This window comes from Falco biarmicus, chromosome 6 (genome assembly GCF_023638135.1).
Source record: "Falco biarmicus isolate bFalBia1 chromosome 6, bFalBia1.pri, whole genome shotgun sequence".
NCBI lineage: Eukaryota > Metazoa > Chordata > Aves > Falconiformes > Falconidae > Falco > Falco biarmicus.
This window is the reverse complement of record NC_079293.1, coordinates 90,177,591-90,199,105: the sequence shown is the minus strand read 5'-3', so window position 1 is coordinate 90,199,105 and position 21,515 is coordinate 90,177,591. Positions and strand designations below refer to the sequence as shown.

At 42.7% G+C, this 21,515-nt stretch overlaps 1 protein-coding gene across 3 annotated transcripts; it reads left to right on the top strand.

Annotated features, from left to right (window-relative positions):
• Positions 1 to 57: 57 nt before the first annotated feature.
• MCM8 (minichromosome maintenance 8 homologous recombination repair factor) lies at positions 58 to 21,209 on the top strand. Of its 3 annotated transcripts, none has more exons than XM_056344454.1 (19): positions 58 to 292; positions 425 to 583; positions 776 to 850; positions 1,362 to 1,444; positions 1,625 to 1,774; positions 2,496 to 2,599; positions 6,686 to 6,884; positions 7,706 to 7,791; positions 9,301 to 9,452; positions 10,351 to 10,549; positions 11,349 to 11,379; positions 11,658 to 11,798; positions 13,356 to 13,497; positions 14,121 to 14,316; positions 14,596 to 14,809; positions 16,925 to 17,134; positions 17,710 to 17,786; positions 18,250 to 18,439; positions 19,774 to 21,209. In XM_056344454.1, exons 2-19 carry the CDS (start codon positions 469 to 471, stop codon positions 19,864 to 19,866), a joined length of 2,457 nt encoding a protein of 818 aa, XP_056200429.1. In that variant the 5' UTR covers positions 58 to 292; positions 425 to 468; the 3' UTR covers positions 19,867 to 21,209. The 3 variants fall into 3 exon arrangements, with proteins under 3 accessions (XP_056200429.1, XP_056200430.1, XP_056200428.1); XM_056344455.1 differs by having other exon boundaries at positions 410 to 583; XM_056344453.1 differs by having other exon boundaries at positions 58 to 353.
• The last annotated feature ends 306 nt before the right edge of the window (positions 21,210 to 21,515 follow it).

Sequence of the window (21,515 nt, the reverse complement as noted above, 5' to 3'; positions counted from 1 at the left end):
AAGCCGGCGCAAAGGGAGAGTGGGCGGGGCGAGACCCCCTCGGAAGGGGAGAATCAGCTAATGGGGCCAGCGGCGACGCCACACGCTCCCTCGGGATTGGTTGCGGCTCCGGAAGGAGCGTGTGGCGCCAAAATGGAACGCGGCGGGGTGTGAGGGTCCCTCCGTGCGCTCAGGGGCCGGCGGCAGCCCTCCCGGGCAGCGGCCGTTCCGCGGGCTCCGGCGCTGTTCTTTCGTCCTCTCACCGCTACGGCCGTGCGGCTCTTTCATGGGGCCCTCCCTTTGGTAGGGAGAGGTAGGCCGGGTCCTTCGCAGCGCCTCCGTGGTATCTCAGGGCCTTCGCGCCCACCCCGCAGGTGAAGAGCCCCCCTGGCAAGTAACTCTAATTTAAATTAAATATCTTCTGGTAAAGTTTCTGTTTCTTTAGGTCGGTTCGCTATCGCGTCCCCAAGCTGATGCCTGCGGAGCGAGATGAGTGGGGGCTTCAGAGGCAGGGGATGCACCCGGGGAAGAGGCTTTCAGGGCTGGCGAGGCGGATGGCGAGGCAGAGGACAGAAGGGAGAGTGGAGAAGAATGCCCGAACCTGGTGAGCCAGCACCTGTGCTTCTACCTGTTCTCTGAAGCCATAATGCTTTTCTTTTGAACAACTCTTGCCCTAGGCAATTACAGCTGTTTGCCTCCCGTTGGTCAAAAGAACCACTGAGAGTAAAGCTTGCAAAGTTTTAGTATCCATATTCTTTTAATCCTCATCTCAATCTTTTTATGTTTTTTTTTCCAGTGAGGTCTCGACTAGTTCAATCGACACTGGACCAGTTTATTCCCTATAAGGGCTGGAAACTTTATTTCTCTGAAGGTATTTTTAGACTAAAATGATATGTAGGAAGTATTTTATTCCATTTTTTCTAGAATTGGTTACGAGTAGAGGGGATAAGTTCAACAGAAAGCAACTGAAATTTGTGTTTCTTATATAAAAACATGAATATGATAGACGTTTCAATCTTACAGCATACTGTAGTCTCTGTGGCCTCCAAACCTTGGAAAGGAATCTTGAATAATGTAAAATACAATCTTTCTTAAACCTGCTTGGTTAGCTACATAAAATCTGCAGTCTATCAAAGACAGGAATATACATACTTCTACTTTGCTTCTTTTTGTCCTATGTGCTTGTCCTATGTCGTCTTAGACAAAGACCTGTTTTGTAGCAGGTCTTACAATAGACCGTTACTGTGACACTGTAGAGATCTATCATCTTCCTCGGTTTTGGAGTGCAGAAAAATAATAGAATAGAAATTGCCTGTTTATGTATTTTGTGAAATGGAAAGAATTATTTCTGTCCGTCACTAACGGAGCATGTTTCTAATTAGCTTATGCTGACAAGTCTCCTTTTGTCCTGAAGACTCAAGCCTTTGAGAAGTTTTTCATGCAACGCATTGAACTTTATGATAAGGTAAAACCAAAATAAAACGTATCCCATCCCAACAACCTATTGTTGATACAATTACTGCAAATTTTTTGTATTTTCTCTATCCAAAATGATCTCCATCATAGATGTGAAATGCTTGTGACATGATTTGGGGACATTTTATTTGTAATTGAAGTGTATTTTATAACTTAAAATGTTTTACAGGATGAAATAGAAAGAAAAGGAAGTATTCTTGTGGATTATAAGGAACTAATACAAGACAAAGAGCTGACTAAATCAATACCAAATATATCTACTGAATTGAGAGATATGCCTCAGAAGATACTGCAGTGTATGGGTCTGGCAATTCATCAGGTAAATATGACGTTCTCACACACAGAAGCATAACCCTTGCAACGAAGAAGAATCGGTGGAACTCAGGCAATTAAGTTATAAAACCCAAATGTTTTTCTGTCCTACAGGAAATTACTGTTCATTCAAAACACAAACTCTTCCATCTCTCCACTGTTTCTGTCTGGCCCACACAGTCACACTTTGAAAATGCTTTGGTCTTGATGCATTTTGCTTATTAATCATCAAAGCAGTTAAGTAAAACTAAAATGTTACTCCCTATTGGGAGTTCTGACTCCTGGGTGGTTGAGTTTTTTTAACATACTGGGGGTCACCTGTCCTGAGTGTCCCACCTCATGCAGCAGAACCACAGCTGGTGAGCAGATTCAAGAATTCTTAACTATTCAGTGTCTCTTAAAGTAGCATTTCACTGCTGCTTTGACAGATAAGTTGAGATGTTTGTGCTTTAGTCAAACAAAACTCCACAATGTTAAACATTACTGTATACTTTTTTAATTAAAAAGCCAAACACCACAAATATGTTTATTTTAAATTCCATCAAAAATTAAGCTTAAAAGTGCTCAGAAGCAGAAAAACACATTTAAGTGGGGGTCGCTGGACAGCAAAGAGCTCTTTAGACTTCAGTAGGGGGATCTGATTGTAAGGGTTGGTAATGAAACTTAATAGCAAATTAAATCTGTGTTGCATGGCGCATTGCACTTCTCTGCCTTTGTGTTCTGTCTAGGTGCTAACGAAAGACCTTGAAAGGTACGCTGCAGAGCTGCAGGCGCAGGAAGGATTACCACTTGATGGAGAACCTATAATAAATGTCCCTCTCATTCGTGCTAGGTAATGGGCATTATGTATTCGTTTTTTTTCCAGGAAGATCTATTTGGGTTTTGTCTAATGGTTGTCAGTGTTCACATGTGGTGCTGAAGGCTTACGTATTTATTTTGAGAGACTTGACTCTGAAGCTATTTCCAGAAGAACAGTTTATGTTTTGCTTTGTTCTTCACCTTGATAAAGGCTAAACTGTCCTTGTGAAGAAAAAAGTGAAATGAAACCTGCTTATAAGCTGAACAAACAGCTTGTACCTAGAAAAGCTCATAAGTTGAGAAGTAACTTACAAGTAGAACAACTATTCTGTGACACATGTATTGAGTAAAACCAAAACTATTCAAATTTCTGCTGTTTACTGGAGAAGCTGGGAAGTGATTATGACCTAGCCTTTTGTTAGCAAAAGGCTTGTCTTTGTAAAGAGGCTGATTTGGAGGGTGAGGACGTAAATTATAGCTGGCAATACTTATTATTCCTTCTATGGATGTTTTGACAGTGGTATATGAGGATCTGCTATTTCATATTAGCTTACATCTATTAAATGATGACTGGTTGGGAATCTCAAGAATATTAATTCTAATTAACCCAACTTGAATTTGAAATTAAGAAACTCAGGTTACACAAGTTCTGAATAAGCATGTACTTTCAAGAAACACAATTGCTATTATAATTATAAAAATGTGATTTCCTTTGAATTCTTAATGAAACAAGTCCTTAGCACTTTTTTTTGTTCTTTATCAGAAGTAATGGCATCTCAGACTCTTGAAGTCTGAGGGGGACTGGGAATGTAAGCCCGATTTGAGCTGAAATTATTTTTTTTTTAAACTCCCTGCTGCTGATGACTTTGTGTGGGAAAGCATACGCCACACCATGCCGAAACGCAGTGAAGGCAGGGACTCAGGTTGTGGTGCAACCGCAGGCACTTTATTGTACGAAGAAGCTCGTATTTGTATCTCTGAGCCCGGATACAAATTCCAGCTGTATGTACCACCAGGCTCAGGGCAGAAACCATTCATGCAGTTACGTAGTTACATGTCACTAAAGGCACGCAGATACCTTTTTGCTACTAGATAACCATGTTCATGTTTCTTACTTTCCTTCACAATGCCTAGCTGTTTTCTCATCTCCTGCCAGGTTAGACATTCTTCATCCTCCTCTCGTATATCTCTCCTCAGACATTCTCTATCCTCCTTTCTATTATCTCCCATCAGTAATGGTCAGACATTCTCCATACTCCTCTCGCACATCTCTCTTCAGACATTCTCTGTCCTCTTCTCCCACAGCATGGCAGGTGGATTTAATTTGGGGGGTTATTGTGCTATGATATATTCTTAAGTTTTGCATTGTTATAAAATTGCACCCTTTTAATTACACAGTGGAATGTGTTTAGGAAAAACCTGTGGCCAAAAAAAGGTATATACAAGGTCTCGGATTCTAAGAGCATGCTATGGAGTGTTATCCTGTAGAGGAAAGTATTCAAAAAGTCAATAAAATATCTTGCTTTTATAATGGTTCTGCAACATAGGCAGGGTTGAGCCATGAGATGGTGGTGTTCAGGGCCCTAAGTGGAGGGAGCAGGGAAACCCCTGGAATTCAGGAGCCAGACTCTTCTCGTTGGTGCCCAGTGACAGGACAAGGGACAGTGGATACAAATTTTAAAAATGTAAAATTCCATGCAAATGTGAGAAAATTCTATTTTAGAGGGAGGATATATAGTCTCCATCCACAAATGCATTCAAAGTTCAACTGGACATAGTGGGTGATACGGTGGTCAGAGGACATCTTGGGCATAGTGATCATGAGATGTTTTTCTATTCTTGGAGAAGTAAGGACAGGGGTCAGCAGAACTGCTACCTTGGGCTTCCAGAGGGCTGACTTTGGCCTGTTTAAGACCCTGGTTGACAGAGTCCCTCAGAAAATAGTTCTGAAGGGCTGAGGGGTCCAGCAAGGCTGCACATTCATCAAGAAGATAGTCTTCAAGGTTCCAGGAGCAGGCCTTCCCTGTGTGCCAAAAGACAAGCCGGCAGTGGAGAAGACTGGCCTGGCTATACAGAGAGCTTTGGCTGGAGCACAGGGGGAAAAGGAGACTTTACCACCTTTGGAAGAAGGGGCAGGCAACTCTGGAGGACTGTAAGGATATCATGAAGTTGGGCAGGGTGAAGGTTAGGGAGGTGAAAGCCCAGCTGGAACTCAGACTGGCCGCTGCTGTAACAGATAACAAAATGTTTTTGCAAATACATTAGAAACAAAAGGAGGGTCAAGGTTTGCCACAAAGGATGAGGTGTTTAATGCTTTCTTTACCTCAGTCTTCACCAGCAAGACCAGCTTCCCTCTGGGTACTCAGCCCCCTGAGCTGGAAGGCAGGGATGAAGAGGAGCAGAATGAAGTCCCCACAGTTGAGGGGGAAACAGTTAGTGACCTGGTGCTCCACTTAGATGTGCATAAGTCTGTGGGGCTGGATGGGATCCAACGAGGGCACTGAGGGAGCTGGTGGAGGAGCTCACCAAGCCACTCTCCATCATTTACCCATGAGATACCGTCCCCTGAGACACTGGCTGCTCCTGGCCGGGCCGAGGGTGCGCTGCGCTGGGTTCAAAGCTGGCTGGGCGGCCAGGCCCCGAGCGCGGTGGGGAACGGAGTCACCTCCTGCTGGCGCCGGACTCACGGGGTGTCCCCAGGGCTCCGGGCTGGGGCCCGTCCTCTGCAACGTCCGTCGCTGATCCGGGCCAGGGGATCGAGTGTGCCCCCCGCACGTGTGCAGGCCACACCAAGCTGGGGGGAGCGTTGATCCGCTCGAGGGCAGGGGGCTCTGTGGGGGGGGCTGGGCAGGCTGGGCCCGTGGGCCGAGGCCACTTGTACGAGGTTCAGCCAGGAGAAGGGCCGGGTCCTGCCCTGGGGTCACAGCGGCCCCAGGCAGCGCTGGGGGCAGGGGGCTGGGGAGCTGCCCAGGGGAAAGGCCCTGGGGGGGCTGGCTGACGGCCGGTCGTGTGCCCAGGTGGCCAGAAGGCCAACACATCCTGGCTGGTACCCGGAACAGCGTGGCCAGCAGGGCCGGGGCAGTGCCCGTCCCCTGCGCTCGGTGCTGGTGCGGCCGCCCCTCGAACCCTGGGCTCAGCTCTGGGCCCCTCACTGCCATGGGGACGTGGAGGGGCTGGAGCGTGTCCAGAGCTGGGCAGGGGCTGGGGCACAGGGCTGGGGGGGGGCTGGGGGGGGGTGGAGCTGCGGGGGTTTATTCTGGAGAGGAGGGGGCTCAGTGGGGACCCGTTCATTCTCTACAACTGCCTGAAAGAGGGTAGGGTTCAGTCTCTTCTCCCAGATAACAGGCAATAGGATGAGGGGAAACAGTCTCATGTTGCATCAGGGGAGGTTTTCCTAATATCCATTGTAAAATTTCCTGACTGGAAGGGTGGTCAAGCACTGGAACAGCCTGCCCAGGGAGGTGCTGGAATCACCGTCCCTTGAGGTGTTTAAAAAACACATAGCTGAGGTGCTTGAGGTCATGGTTTAGTTTTGGGCTTGGCAGTGCTGGGCTAATGGTTGGATTCAATCTCAAAGGTCTTTTCCAACCTATATGATTCTGTGTCTGTAGGCAACCTGCTCTAGCTGGCATTGCTTGAGCGCGGGGGTTTGGACTAGACAATCTCATGAGGTCTGTTCCACAGTAAACAATTCTGTTTAAAGTTTGTTATTTTGAATTATTTTGCAAGGTATTCTTTGTTGTCCTTAACAAGGTGCAGTGTTTTGTACCTGATAGCAGGTTCTTATGTCCTTGAAATGTGAAAACTCGCCCTTCCTTTTAGAGCGTAGGCATAATACATATTTGATCTTAACATGCTGCAAGTCTTAATCTGATCTGGTTATAGATAACTATAAACATACTAAATGTTATGCTGCTTTCTAGAATAAAATCAAAGTGTATGCCATGGGTCCACAGACAAAACATTTCTAATATTTGCTCTGGATTACTGTTAAAAATCAGGCGTGGTATTTTTTTGTTTGTTTGAGTTTGGTTGTTTTGGGGGGCTTTTATTTGTGTGTTTTGTTGTTCTGTATATGAGTATGGTAAGCTTTAAAAATGTTAATGCTTGACTTGTGTAGGGTGTACAACTATGATCCACTAACTCAGCTGAAAAACGTTCGGGCCAACTGCTATGGAAAATATATTGCCTTGCGTGGCACCGTTGTGCGTGTCAGTAACATTAAGCCTCTGTGCACTAAGTTAGCTTTTGTCTGTGGCACGTGCGGAGATGTTCAGAGTGTTCCTCTACCTGATGGAAAATATACTCTTCCAACTAAGGTAAGTTAAAATAATTTAACTTTGTGCTTTTCCCTTATCTATAGTGATTTAACAAAAAGAAGCACCACTGGTATTAAAAAAAAAATATCTAATCTTTAAAGCTAGTTTAAACTGACACTTCAGAAAAACATTAAACTTGCATCTTTGTATTATTGCATACCCTTGTCATTTGAAAAAATGGTATTCTGCTGAAACAAAAGCAGTATGTAGAAACTCTCAAATTTTGTGGGGATGGGGAAGTATCTTTGCATTTCCATTTCACCAGTTATGTTTAAAATTTAAAAGCCTCATCCATCTCCCTGTGGTAGGTTTCTATGCTTAGACTGGGGGGGGGGGGGGGGTGTGGTTTTGTTTAGAACTTTTTATGTTAATTAACTGTTTTTATCTGGATTTAAGAAGTTATTAGACATAGGACAGTGCCCAGTTATTTTATGTTACCTGATGTGCTCAAGTGGAAAAATTATCTCCTTTGGAACATCTGCAAGTACTTAAAAAAAACAGCCAAACAACAAACCTCAACAAACAAATAACTCCACCCCCGAAAAAAAACAACTCAAACCAATTCACCAAAAGGATCATACAATTCAGCTGTACTTGTTCTGGCACCTGTGAGTCAGGGTTCAGGTGTCTGTACTTGATAGCCCTTCATTCATTATGCATGTGCTAATTTGTAGCCCTAATGTAACTAGGGTTTTTTTTCTAAAATGGCCTTAACAGATCACATTGCTTTTTTTTTTTTTTTTTAAAAAAAAAAGATAAGGCAATTTCAAACTATGATTTTAAAAAAGGTTGAGAATGAATTAGAATTACTATTGTTACAGTGCCTTGTTCCTGAGTGCCGTGGCCGATCCTTCACAGCTGACAGAAGCTCTCCTTTAACCACCACAGTGGACTGGCAGTCTGTTAAGTAAGCATGTCTTCCCTTCTGCACAAAAATATAATACAACAGGATAGTCAAAAAGTGACAGGACAGCTCATTCCATGTTACACTGTGTAATTTCTATAATCTTCTTTTGCAGCAAGTACTCTTCAAAATTTGTGTTACAAAGTGGTTGTTTTATCTGAGTGCTAGTATATTTTGTATATTAAACTTGCCCAATATAATAGCTTCTTGGATATTCCCCGTACCATGACAGAGTTCTTTGAAAAATGTTCAGCTTGTGGTCTTTACAGCTGTTCTTGGTCATTTCTAATTGCATGTATTGTTTAATGATTCCCTTTAATCTGTAAGTCAGCTAGAAAAGCCCTATTAAGTTACATTGCTTGGCTGTGACAGTTGACTAGAAGGAACTGAAAGTAAACATGAGGGTTAAAAAAAATAATCTAAGTTTAAAGTGATATTGTGTCTCCCAGTCCTTAAGGTATGCTCAGTAGAAGGAAATAGTGCTGCACCTGCCTGTTCATTCATTCACTTTCTCTGTCTAATCAGCAATGAGGTATGCCTAAAATTTGGAAGACCTTTGCTACAAGGGAACAAGTCACTGTTTCTGCAGAAATTAACAATGTTAAAATGTAGGAAGGTGGACAATGGAGCTGGTTTTCACTGCTTCCATCTTACTGTGTGCTATTAGCACTGTGACCATCCGTATTGCCTCATAATGTACATTCAGAAAAGTCTGATGTGTTGTTTCTTGTCCATCCTGTTAGCTTTGGAAAAACAGGACTCTGCTTGCTTTTTCCCACTGCTTACAAAGTTCACATGCTCTTCATCAAAAATCTTATTGTGCCAAATGACATCTAAATATGTTTGTCTTTATTAACATTCTGTATAATTTAAAAAATCATTTTAAAAAACAGTGCTGACATTTTTAGGAGCTCTAGAGGGTGCTGTTTATCTCAGCTTCTTAAGAAAAGCTTGACTGAGCTTGGAGGAAAACTGTCAGAGCTCTAAATGCAGAGCCAAAACTGGAACCTTTTGAAGAACTTGTGAGTTGCTAGCCTTTTACAACTATATAAAGAGCGAGCTACTCTTCTTGTTATGGTCTGAGGAATTTCTTGGGCTTTGCTAGGGTTAAAATGCCAATTAAGCATTCACCAGGGCTATAACATCTGAGTCTGACCTCTTAATTTTTGTATATGAGGCCCATCTTATTTCACTTACTGTATTTATCTCTACATGAACATGCTCATCAGTGATAAAAATCTGGATTTCAATTTTGATTATTATTTCTGGAGTTCATAGTTATTGTCTTCCTGGTTTTATGCATAATGTGTACCTATTTATTAAAGTCTGAACTGAAAAACTCTGTTTCTCCAAATTCAGTGCTGCTGTTTCTAGAGTTTATCAGGACATTTCTTCTGTCTCCCTTTTTAATTTGGAAAGGACTGGTTGGAAGCACACAGCTATAGATCTTGTATGCTGTAACTGAATGGGAAATGTTACACATAGAGTGTATGCACACCTTGTGTTTTGCAGGGTGCAGGAGCTCATGTCAGATGATCAGCGGGAGGCAGGCCGGATCCCCCGCACAATCGAATGTGAACTGGTTCAAGATCTTGTGGACAGCTGTGTCCCTGGAGATATGGTCACAATTACAGGGATAGTAAAGGTGTTGAGCACCGAGGAAGGTAAAATACATAATCTGAGAACACCTTTTTCCTAGGGTGGAGTTTTCTCCAGTGATTACACAGGAAGAACAGCCATCCACCTTAATTTGGGCCCTCAAAGTTGTAGATGCATGAAGTGTATGTTTCCTCAGAAGTTCCCGAAGTTCTATAACAAGGAGCTACTTGGAAAAAGCCAGAAGCAGTGCTGTCCAAGAGGAGCCCTCTCTAATGCCCACTGATAGGGGGTTTCGCAACCCGCTGCTCTACCCACAGCTCTGGCCCTGGTTCCCAGCTGATGGTTTAGCCTGTCAGCTGATAGGAAAGCCTTCTCCTGAGACTTGTTATTTGCTTAGCCTTTTCACTTTAATGTCTCATTCAAACAATAGGAAAACAGTCACGCTGTTGTAAGGAGTATTATCTTCCTTAGTTTAGTTCCCCCTGGAGAAATTTTACAACTTTTTTTTCTTTTTTTCCCCAAAGTGAAGAAATATGTTGCCTACAGCTATAATAGAATATATTGCAGAGAACTGCAGTACCAATTTACTGTGAGACTGCATTCTCTGCTCAGTAATCATTGGGGGATATAGAAAATTACTAAGGTACATGTTTAATTACTCCACATGATAGATTTTTTCCTCTAAATATTAAGTAGGAGCATTTTATATTTGGCTTTCATTTTACTAGAATAATGTAGTAATATGAAATTCCTGGAAAACGTCATTTATTCTGGGAAAAATTTTCTATATATGTATGCCATCCTAATCCAGCAAAATATTTTATTTTGTACCTAAATGGAGGGTGAACATTTTGCATATGGCTGTACTTAATATTTCTGAATTACCCTGTGCTGTTTGTAAATAACATCAGTACACAAGGATAGAAAAAATAATCCTTCATTCTTTCTCAATTTTTCTAACAGGAGCTTCTAAAAATAAGAACGACAAATGTATGTTCTTGTTGTACATTGAGGCAAATTCTGTCAGCAACAGTAAAGGACAAAAACTGAAGAATTTTGATGATGAGACTTTTCAAAGATCATTCATGGAGTTTTCTCTTAAAGACCTCTATGCTGTTCAAGAAATTCAAGCTGAGGAAAATCTGTTCAGGGTTATTGTAAAGTAAGTTGCATCAGACAGAGACTAGGTCTAGGATTAGACTTCTGAACAGGCATGACCACCTTTGGACAACATGACAGCTAATATTAAACTGTGAAACGTTTAAGGCTTGTGCAATAGATATCACAGAGATTTAACAAACTTTAGAGGGCAAGGGGCTTGGGAGGAAGGGAAAGTATTGCAGTGGGTATGTTGGGACTTTGGGAGGGATTCAAGGATATACAGGGAAGTTAGGATTGTGTTAGTTCAGCCCTGAGACAGAAAGCTATAGGTAAAAAAAGCAGTTGATTAATTTTGCTCCTTACTGAGTAAATTCACCTCATGAGTACTGTTTTGTTCTTGGTTCTGCTTTCCTACAGCAGAGGAAAAAGGTGCAAGAACTGAGAAGAGGGTGTGACAGACCCTCCATTCAGACAGAGAAGTACTTTTCTAGTGGAAGTGTCCCTCAGCCCCTCCCAGTGGGGTCAAAGAATGTAAAACTAGCACCTTTAAAAGGAGGGTTACAGGTAGTTAATTGATGAAGATAAAGGGTGCAGAAACCACTGGGAAGCTGGATCTCCTCTGTGTTTGTATGAACACAAATGAAAAGCTTTTCTTGTTTCAAGCATATCTGGTTGTCTGAAAAATTCAAGAAATTTCATGCTGATGATTTTAAACTGATTCTGTTGGAAATTCAGCAACAGCTAACTAAAAGTTTGGTATGTTTATGGAGATATTCTGTGACAAGAGACAGAACAAGTGATTAATTAATAGTAATACAAGATTTATATTCCCCTTATGTTAGTGTTCTTTGTTTTTACAGCTCTCTTTGTCCTGCAATCTACGGCCACGAGGTAAGTAATTTAACAGCTCTGTTTGCAACTTCAGGTTGAAATGTTTGTGCCACAGTAAATTCATAAAGGATTTATAAAGCTTATCTAGGGTGGGGGGAAGGGGCAGGGACTGTACAGGTGGCGTGACTCACAGTCACTTTCAGTGACAAGGAGGTGGCAGTCTTAACCCTTTCCTTCTGGATGGCTGAACCTAAGGGTTATTGCAACCAATTCTAGGGAGCTCTCTGTATTGGTCATCATGGTCGGATACTTATTAGCATTGGTGTGTACCACTACAGATTGTAAAGGCAGGTTTGGCCCTGGCATTATTTGGAGGATGTCAGAAGTTTGTAGATGACAAGAACAGAATCCCAGTGCGAGGAGATCCACATGTTCTGGTCGTTGGAGATCCAGGATTAGGAAAAAGTCAAATGTTGCAAGTATGGGTTGATTTATTTCTATTGTCTCATTGTATTTGTCTCTAATTCCTTGTTATCTTGACTTCTTGTAAGCATAGTAGGACAGCTGTGCTAAGACCAAAGGGTTGTTTGAGCCTGGCTGGAGATCCCTTTTCATGTAGAATGCCTCAAACGTAGGGTAGTACCCAGAGGGGTGCCCTGCTGTCCTCTCCTTCCAGGGAGGCTTGCAGAAGGAATCAGGCCAGTTAAAACACTTACCAAAGCAGTTACATTTGGTCAAACTTCTGGGCTTTCAAGTACAGGCTTGCTGTACCAACCCTTTCCCCAGTGAGGAGTTTCACTCTTCATTTAGCTGATTTCATTTAGCTGATCCATTGTCTAATAAAATAAGAGCACTCTTGGAACTAATGCAACTTTAAATACCATTTCACTTACCACCTGTGAGGTTTACTTCCATTCTTTTACCCTGTTTCTGTGTTGCTGGTACAGATCTCTGCTTTTTGGAAAAGGGACCGATTGGTGTGTATGGGTTTTGATCTTGGTGGGCATTTCTGCGTGACTGTGACAGAACAGTTAGTACTAGCATTCTTCAGTCTTAAACTGAATGGTTTTAAATGTCCATGTCTTTTCCCATGCTTACTGTGAAGTCAAAGAGGGACAGAGTTTGCTTAGACATGTAGCATTGCATACCTCATTTAAAAAGTCTGAGTATTTCTACTGTGGACATGTTATGTTAGGATATGACTTAGGATAACTCAAGTGATGGATTTGTATGCAAGCATCTTGGCAAACAAATATTATAAATAATTTTTTCATTGAATGGGGACTTTCTAGCATGCAGTAGATGACTTGTTTTTTCACATCATTACTGAATAACAGGATGCCATTCAAGAAAAGCTAGTAATCTGTTCCTCCAAATAAAACCCTGGAACAAGTCTCCTGTGTTACTGCTGTCACAGGAAAAAAAAGTCCCAAGGATAAAACCAAAGTTGTGTAGAAGACAGGAGCCAGGGTTTTTTGTTGGTTTTTGGGGTTTCTTTATTCAATACTCAGTACCTGTTACATAGCTGGTGCTGAATAAATATGGTTTGGGTGTTGCTGTTTAAATAAAACAGCGGTATCACTAACTACAGATTTACTGGGGAAAAAAACAGTTATGACTGTATTCTAGGCAAACTTAACTTAACACATCTCTGTTCCAGCCTACCATACTTTCATGTTTCATACGTTCATGTTTCAAATTTTGGCTGCTTTCTAGGTACTAGAGGCATGAAGAAGATTAGGACTGTCCTTTATCCCCTAGTTGTGGGAAGAACTATGCATGCTCCCTCTAAAGCAGTGTGTGTTGGGCAGTAGGACAAGATATCAGTCTATTTAGACGTAGGGGTCTGAAGAAACTATAAATCTGCGCTTCTGCGACAAATGGTGTCCCCAAGCATTTCAACATACTTTGAAATGTAATGGGCCATATTAAGTGGAAGGAAACAAATGTGGGATTACTTTTGAATTGTTTCTCTAGAATAAGGCTTATGAAATTCTTCACCTTGGGGAGGGAGAAAGTATTTATTTCTCTTCTAGGCGGTGTGTAACGTTGCTCCTCGAGGTGTGTATGTTTGTGGTAATACTTCCACCAGCTCTGGCCTGACTGTTACACTGTCTAGAGATGGTGCTTCTGGAGACTTTGCCTTGGAAGCTGGTGCTTTAGTGCTTGGAGATCAAGGTAATACATGTAATGTTCCAGGTTTTGTATGACTGTATGTGGGGGGCGGGGGTGTGCGTGCTGCTGAGTCTAAGATTAACTACAGTGCTTGTGTAGCTGTGCACTAAAACTGTAAACCTGCAGTACGATGTTAGCTTTCCATACCTTGGGAAGTTCTGAGTTTCTCCAGTGACTTCTCTGAAGGAGGTTCCTGCTTTCCTATAGCTTAGGATGTGTATGAAACTGGAGTTCTGCAATTCACATGCCAGCCTTACTGTGCCAAACAAAGATTTCCTTGTTGAGAAATCTCTGGACTTAATGGCAGCTGCTGAACTCTTAGTGTTTTTGAAAACAGCTTGCTTATGAGATTTGTCCCCTATTTCTATGTTTAAAAAGCTTGTTTTGTCATCTTAATGGGTAATCAAGACACTTGCTGCCACAAGCCAGGCCAACTTCATTGTGGTTCATCTGCGGCACCATGAAATGAAAACAAACCTTGTTGAAATGGACACTTGTTCCGATGTCTCCTGCAGTCCCTAGGACTGTAGGTTGGACTTCTGATGTAGCACGAGACTGTAGCATACACTTGTCCATCAGTTAATGTGTTTTCTAATAAGTCTTTGTCCTGTGTTAATTGCTTCCAGGAATCTGTGGAATAGATGAATTTGATAAGATGGGAAACCAGCATCAGGCTTTGTTGGAAGCCATGGAACAGCAAAGCATCAGCCTTGCTAAGGCTGGCATTGTTTGCAGTTTGCCAGCTCGGACATCTATTGTTGCTGCAGCAAACCCAGTTGGAGGACACTATAACAAAGCCAAAACAGTGTCTGAGAACTTAAAGTGAGCACTTTCTGAAATGCTGCTTCTATAGTTGACGTTCAGGAGTAGATGCTTCTGGCAGTCTTGTAGCTTATATATAATTGCTTTCTAGTTTCCTGGAGCTTGAACACAAACTTACTGTAGTAATTTTTCATAGCTTTTGAGAGAGAAATTGCAGTTCTAATTTATCCTGAATGAATGAGACAGGATTTTTTTTTTAAGTGTCTTTGAAGTGGAACAGAGTTGCTGTAATTTTTCCACTTCTTTGAGCACTCTGTGGTTTTCTTGTCTTTACTCCAGAATGGGGAGTGCCTTACTGTCAAGATTTGATCTAGTTTTCATTTTGCTGGACACCCCAAATGAAGATCATGATCACTTGCTGTCTGAGCATGTGATGGCCATCCGAGCTGGAAAGCAGGCAGCATGCAGCAGTGCTGTTGTGACTCGTACCAACACACAGGATCGCTCTGTTCTCGAAGTTGTTTCAGATCGACCGCTACTTGAAAGACTAAAGGTAGGACTTGTCCTGTGACTGTTGCTATGCCCCGTCCTGTGACTGTTGCTATGCCCCTTCCTCTGGGGTTCCTTGTATTAGGAACCTGGCAACCCTGATGTGCTGATGTCCTCAGTCTCCCACTCTTCTCATGATAATTGGCTCTGAATTAAAGAGGAAGTATTTAGAATCATATAATCATTTAGGTTGGAAAAAGACCTTAGAGATCATCAAGTCCAACTGTTAGCCCAGCACTGCCAAGCCCAAAACTAAACCATGTCCCTAAACACCGCATCTTTGCATTTTTTTAAACACCTCCAGGGATGGTTGACTCCACCACCTCCCTGTGCAGCCTGTTCCAGTGCTTGACCACCCTTCCAGTCAGGAAATTTTTCCGGATATACAACCTAAACCTCCCCTGGTGCAACCGTTTCCCCTCATCCTATTGCCTGTTACCTGGGAGAAGAGACTGACCCCTCCTGCCTAAAACCACCTTTCAGGCAGTTGTAGAGAGTGGTAATGTCCCCCTGAGCCCCCTCCTCTCCAGAATAACCCCCCCCAGCCACCCCCGCATCAGCCTTGTGCCCCAGCCCCTGCCCGGCTCTGGACACGCTCCAGCCCCTCCACGTCCCCCTGGCAGTGAGGGGCCCAGAGCTGAGCCCAGGGTTCGAGGGGCGGCCGCACCAGCGCCGAGCGCAGGGGACGGGCACTGCCCCGGCCCTGCTGGCCACGCTGTTCCGGGTACCAGCCAGGATGTGTTGGCCTTCTGGCCACCTGGGCACACGGCCGGCCGTCAGCCAGCCCCCCCCAGGCCCTTTCCCCCGGGCAGCTCCCCAGCCCCCTGCCCCCAGCCCGCAGCGCTGCCTGGGGCCTCTGTGACCCCAGGGCAGGACCCGGCCCTTCTCCTGGCTGAACCTCGTACAAGTGGCCTCGGCCCACGGGCCCAGCCTGCCCAGCCCCCCCCGCAGAGCCCCCTGCCCTCGAGCGGATCAACGCTCCCCCCAGCTTGGTGTGGCCTGCACACGTGCGGGGGGCACACTCGATCCCCTGGCCCGGATCAGCGACGGACGTTGCAGAGGACGGGCCCCAGCCCGGAGCCCTGGGGACACCCCGTGAGCCCGGCGCCAGCGGGAGGTGACTCCGTTCCCCACCGCGCTCGGGGCCTGGCCGCCCAGCCAGCTTTGAACCCAGCGCAGCGCACCCCCGGCCCGGCCACGAGCAGCCAGTGTCTCAGGGGACGGTATCTCCTGGGTAAATGATGGAGAGTGGCTTGGTGAGCTCCTCCACCAGCTCCTTTGGTACTCACGTGGATCCTATCTGGCCCCATAGATTTGTGCTCCAGCCACCTGTTTGTACCAGCTGGATGTTTAGCTAACATTACCCACCCCACTGGGGCTGTTAAAGATGTGTCTCAAGCCATCTTGGTCTCTGCACAGTAGAGAATTTTTTAGCTGAGCTGTTTTTTGGGGCTTTTTTTGATTGTGGTAGTGAGAAAACACTTAGCATGGCATGTTCTAAAGCAAATTTGCTAGTTTAGATTTCAGTAAAGAGCTACAGAACTAGACTGGATATAATAATTTGATATAACATGATGCACTGTGAAATATTGAATCCAAATAAAGCAGTGTGTAAATAAGTCCTTGGAAGTCTGCAACTCGTGACAGATTTGGGAATTGTAGGAGAGGAAGCACGTTTCTTAAATGTAAGTGATCAATGCGAGGATTGATAGTGCCAAATGCCAGGAGAAATATCCCCCCCAAATGGAACTAAACCCATGTACTTTAGAAGTGGGATATCAACAGTGATGACTTAATCTTCTTTGGAGCCAAGTCTTATAACAATTGCGAAACTGGATTTTCTCTTTTTGAGAAAGAATTCTTGGTACAGTTAAATCGTATTTGGCACTTCTTATCATTGCAAATGGGAAGCCTCAGCTGCTTTTTCTGAAATGGCCAAGTGTGTTTAATTACATGTCTAAGCACAGCGTATGGACTTTTTAAGTGCATGGTTCATATACGAAGCACTAAAGCCCTTACAGTGAAGATTTTACCAGGTAAAAGCATAGAAGATGAAGATTTTATGTTAAAACATGTATAGCGTTCTGACAGAAATCTAAGCTCTTTGTAACTGGGTTAGATCTTACCAGGAGAAAACTTTGATGCCATTCCACATCAGCTGCTGAGGAAGTATGTCGGATATGCTCGGCAGTATGTTCATCCAAGTTTATCTCCAGAAGCTGCTCAAGTCCTCCAGGAATTCTACCTTGAGCTCCGGAAACAGAACCAAGGAGTAGACAGCACGCCAATCACCACAAGGCAGCTAGAGTCACTGATTCGACTTACAGAGGTAAATGCAAGCTGTAATACTTAAGGGATTGAAAGTAAAGAGATTATTCCTAAATATAGATAATTCCTACTGATATCCTATAACTTTTGACAGCTTATTCACTGCTGTGCTTTTTTGTTGTGTTTAAAAAAAAAAAGATGTGAGAATGCAAGAGATTTACAAATGCTTAGGAGCTAATGTTGCTTAAAGCCTCTTATGAAATAAAATACCCTTTGGGGTAGAAAGAGAATCTATCACATTCTCCCAAAAGGAGAAAAAGTAGGTGCAAGTAGGAACTGCTGCTGTCTTCCCTAATGCTATGCCTTAATAACACTACGTGTGATCTGCAGCTTCCCAACAATATGCTGTTAAAAAGCAAATAAATTCCAAGCTACAGCCTAATAATCGGTATGCAGGAGATGACATTGAAAAGCTATTGAAAAAAATACAGGAATTTTCCTCTAAATCCTGTAGGCTCAGGTTCCATCTCTGCTCCTAAAATTCATGTTTGTAGTAAAGTGATTGTAGCTTTTTTTTTCGTATTAGCTATAATATATCTTAAATATACTTTTGTGGGGGGGTTGTTTTGTTTTAAGGCACGATCAAGGCTGGAATTAAGGGAGAAATCTACCAAGGAAGATGCTGAAGATGTAATAGAAATAATGAAATACAGGTAATAAATACACATTGCTTTAAAAATAAAAAACATCACAGCGCTATTAATTGAAAATATTTGTTTGTTTTAATACAGATATGCAAACACAGTAAAGAAATCAATTTCTCAAGTTTAGGCCCACAATACTCAGATTTGTTAGCTCTTCTTTAAAAACTGACAGCAGCCCTGAGTTGAATATGGTTGCTTAACCTTTTGAGTTTTGTCATCATAGCAGTTAGGGGTATCTGTGCACAGTCACTTAGACATGAGGCACTGCCAAAGGGGTTTTTTCTCTCCTGTGATTACTCTCTGTTGCTGCAGTTGAATAGTTTAAGTTTACAAGCCGTTTAGACAGATGCTTCATCTAAGTTCCCTAGATAGTGACTTTCTTACTAGGGGATGGTTTCCTATGTGGCTTCTGAAGGCTTTCTCAAGCAGTTTTGTTTCAGGAAGCAAATCCACGTACACTTGCCTTTTTTAGCATGCTGGGAACCTACTCTGATGAATTTGGAAAACTGGACTTCGAACGTTCACAGCACGGGTCTGGGATGAGCAATCGGTCACAAGCAAAAAGATTTGTTTCTGCCCTGAACAGTATCGCAGAGAGATCTTACAACAATCTCTTTGACTTGCAACAGCTTCGACAGATTGCGATGGAGCTACAGATACGAGTAAGTCCGGAAATCAAGCACTTCAACAACAAATGGCAAGACCAGTCAAAATTATTTATTGCAAAAGGGAAAGTGGAAAAGGCACATATGTTGTGTCTCTGCAGTGAACAGAAATAAGTAATGATTGTGGCTTTTATAGGCTGAACGATCTTCCTCAATTGCCCTTGTTTGTAAGCTTTACTAGTATCTTACTAGCTGTTTGATAGTAGCAACTCCTTGCGCTAGTAAGGGCTGGTTCTGCTTCTGAAGCTGATCCATAACAAGGTTCTGCTTTCTTTCAAGAAAGGCAGTTTTGATTTCGGTATACTTCCTCTGGCTCCCCAGGGAACACACCTATTTTTCTTCTCAAATTTAGGCTGTTGTGGTGTCCATGTTCTATTTCAGCAGTGCAGTGACGTTTTGCTTGGCTTTCTCTGGCCCAAATATGCCTTTTGGGGTTTCATTCCTCCTTGAAGCATCATAATGTTGTAACTCGATGGGAACATCATGTAGGGCACGTGGCCACAAACACGGCTGATCCTGTACTCAATTTTTATGCTGTACTTGTGGGGGATGTCAGCCAAATAAAAACGTCAATACCTTTTGCTTTATAATAAAAAGCTTTAAGTGCCAATTTGGAACTTAAAACTGGGTTTCAGGTGTAACGAGTGAAAAGAAGTGATAATGACTTTCTCTTTGTGGAACCTATTATGGACAGTAATGCTGTTCTTTCCGTTACCTGGCTAGCCTGCTTTGGTCTGCTGGGGCAAGATGGCTTCACTTTCCAAACTTGTTCAGATGTTGGCTGTAGATAAAACTGGATTTGGTGTGAATCCTGTCTGACAGGACATGTTACTGCCAGCTCTCTCCTCCCATGATTGTTCATTCATTCAGTGACTAGGTATTTAAAGCTAATTCAAGTTATTCTAATTTTCCCTTCATATATAGAGTATTTTTTGCCCTTTTATACCTGTATATATTTGTATATATACATATATATACCTGTATATATAAGTTCTATACCTGTAACAAATACTTGGAAACCAGTGAAAGTTGTAGAAATCTGACTTTTCTTTGGTAGACAGTTGTGTTTCAGAACTTGTATTTATACTTTCCACATGTCGTGAGGTGGAGAAGACTTGTTTTGTGTAATACCACAGTAAAGCCAGCGTGTAAGTAAAGCACAAAGGGGTGCAACTGACTGTATGCCACCTCCTAGCAGGTCAGCAGTTTGCTACAGAAACTAAACTATTCTTAGCTCACTTTATTTCACTAAGTTCTTCTAAAGTGTTTATGTTGCTTTACAAGAGGTAAAATGTCACTCTTCTCACTTAATTTTTTTTGTCTTTTCCTAGGTGTCTGATTTTGAAAGCTTTATTGGATCCCTAAACGACCAGGGTTATCTTTTGAAAAAAGGTTCAAGAGTTTATCAGCTTCAGACTATGTGAGAAGAGCCACCGTGATAAACTTTCTTGAGGCATAGTCATTACATGTGGAACGGACCGATGAGCGTGCAGCAGTAAAGCTCCCTGAACTGCAACCTAGGCACAGTATTGATGCGCTGCTGGCACTGTTGCTTACTGCGGTGTGAGCTTCCCTTTCGGAACCTAGCAGTGCCCACAGGCTTGCTTTAAGCTGCTGTAGGACAATCTGGCATGTGGCATCGCTGCCTGACTTGTCCTATAGGTCTGCTAGCCCAAATGAGACTGTGTAAGACTAGCGGGTGCCTCATCATCCTCGAGTAGTCCAAAGTGTGCTTTGTATTGACGTTACCACAGTGCCGTAACAGATTTTACTTCTAAAAGACATGCTGGACCCACAAATTTAAAACCAGAAATCTTTCCAGAGAAGATGATGTGAGCTGTATTTTTAGCACTGTAGTTCATTAGAGGAATTTAAAGTATAAAAATGTTTCCAAAAAGTTGGGAACCTTCATGTTTGAGACAACACAGTTTTAGAACTGTTAAGCACCGATACCTCATTGAAACAGACTTGAATTTCTGCTTTGCAGTTCTGCATTTATTGGTCTTTGTAGCTGCCGTTTTATTTGAGATGCAGGTCTGAATTAAGAAAATGTCATTATTATAATATTTAATTTGTGAAACAGGAATTTGATTTTATTTGTCTTTCATTAAACTTTGAGAAATCTGCAATTTGTTCAAGAGCATTATGCAGTAACAGTGAATGCTGTTGGTGTTAATGGCTACTATAAGATAGATAACGGGAACATGTTATGTATGTTTCTGTGTAACTGTTCCTGCCACAGAAGAATGTGTGTTCTGCAAGAGTAGAGTGATGAATGTTTCCTGAGTTTCATGAAATTAGTCGTAGTCTAGTGCAATAAAATGGCAGATGAGAAGCTTTCAGTATTAAAACCCAAACAAACTACCCCCCAAAAAAAAACTTTAAAAAATCAAGGATGCATTGCTGATTCTTCTGTCTTCTTTTATTTCTAAGGTAAGGTATGATACATAAATTGTAAGACAAGAAAGTAAGTGTCATTATTTCTTCTTTTTTATTAAGTGGCATAAGAATCTGATCTACAGCCTGCTCCCACAGCAATTTTGTATGAAAATAGAAGCTTCACAGATTTGAAAGAACATGTTAAACTGTTCAGTGCTGCCTCAGTGTGAATGTACTGCAATATACTTGAAACTGAAGACGAGTTTGACAGATGAGACGTTTAAGAGAAAACTAAGACATCGTAGCCCCATGTATGAACTCAGCAGCAAGGCGCCTGCTCGCTCCAGGTTGTGTTTGCTCATTGTGGTATCTGTGGTTAACGGCTTTTTTTAATGTCTGAACTGTCAGTCTGTGTGGGCATGCAGTCATCATCTGTCCGTGAGCATCAGCATCTGGGCAGCAGAGCACATGTGTTAATCCTACATGGGATCAGCTAAAAGGTGTTAGATACCAATTTTAACTTCTGCCAGTAGATTAATGCAGTTGGGGGCGGGGAGGGGGCCGGGAAAGACACGACCAAAGAACTCTCAGACTTGCTCAATATAACTAGTCCATAATGACATGACAGAACTGGAGTTGTAGAAGTGGGGTTCCAGCTTCCCTCCTGTTGTGGTTTAACCCCGGCCAGTAACCA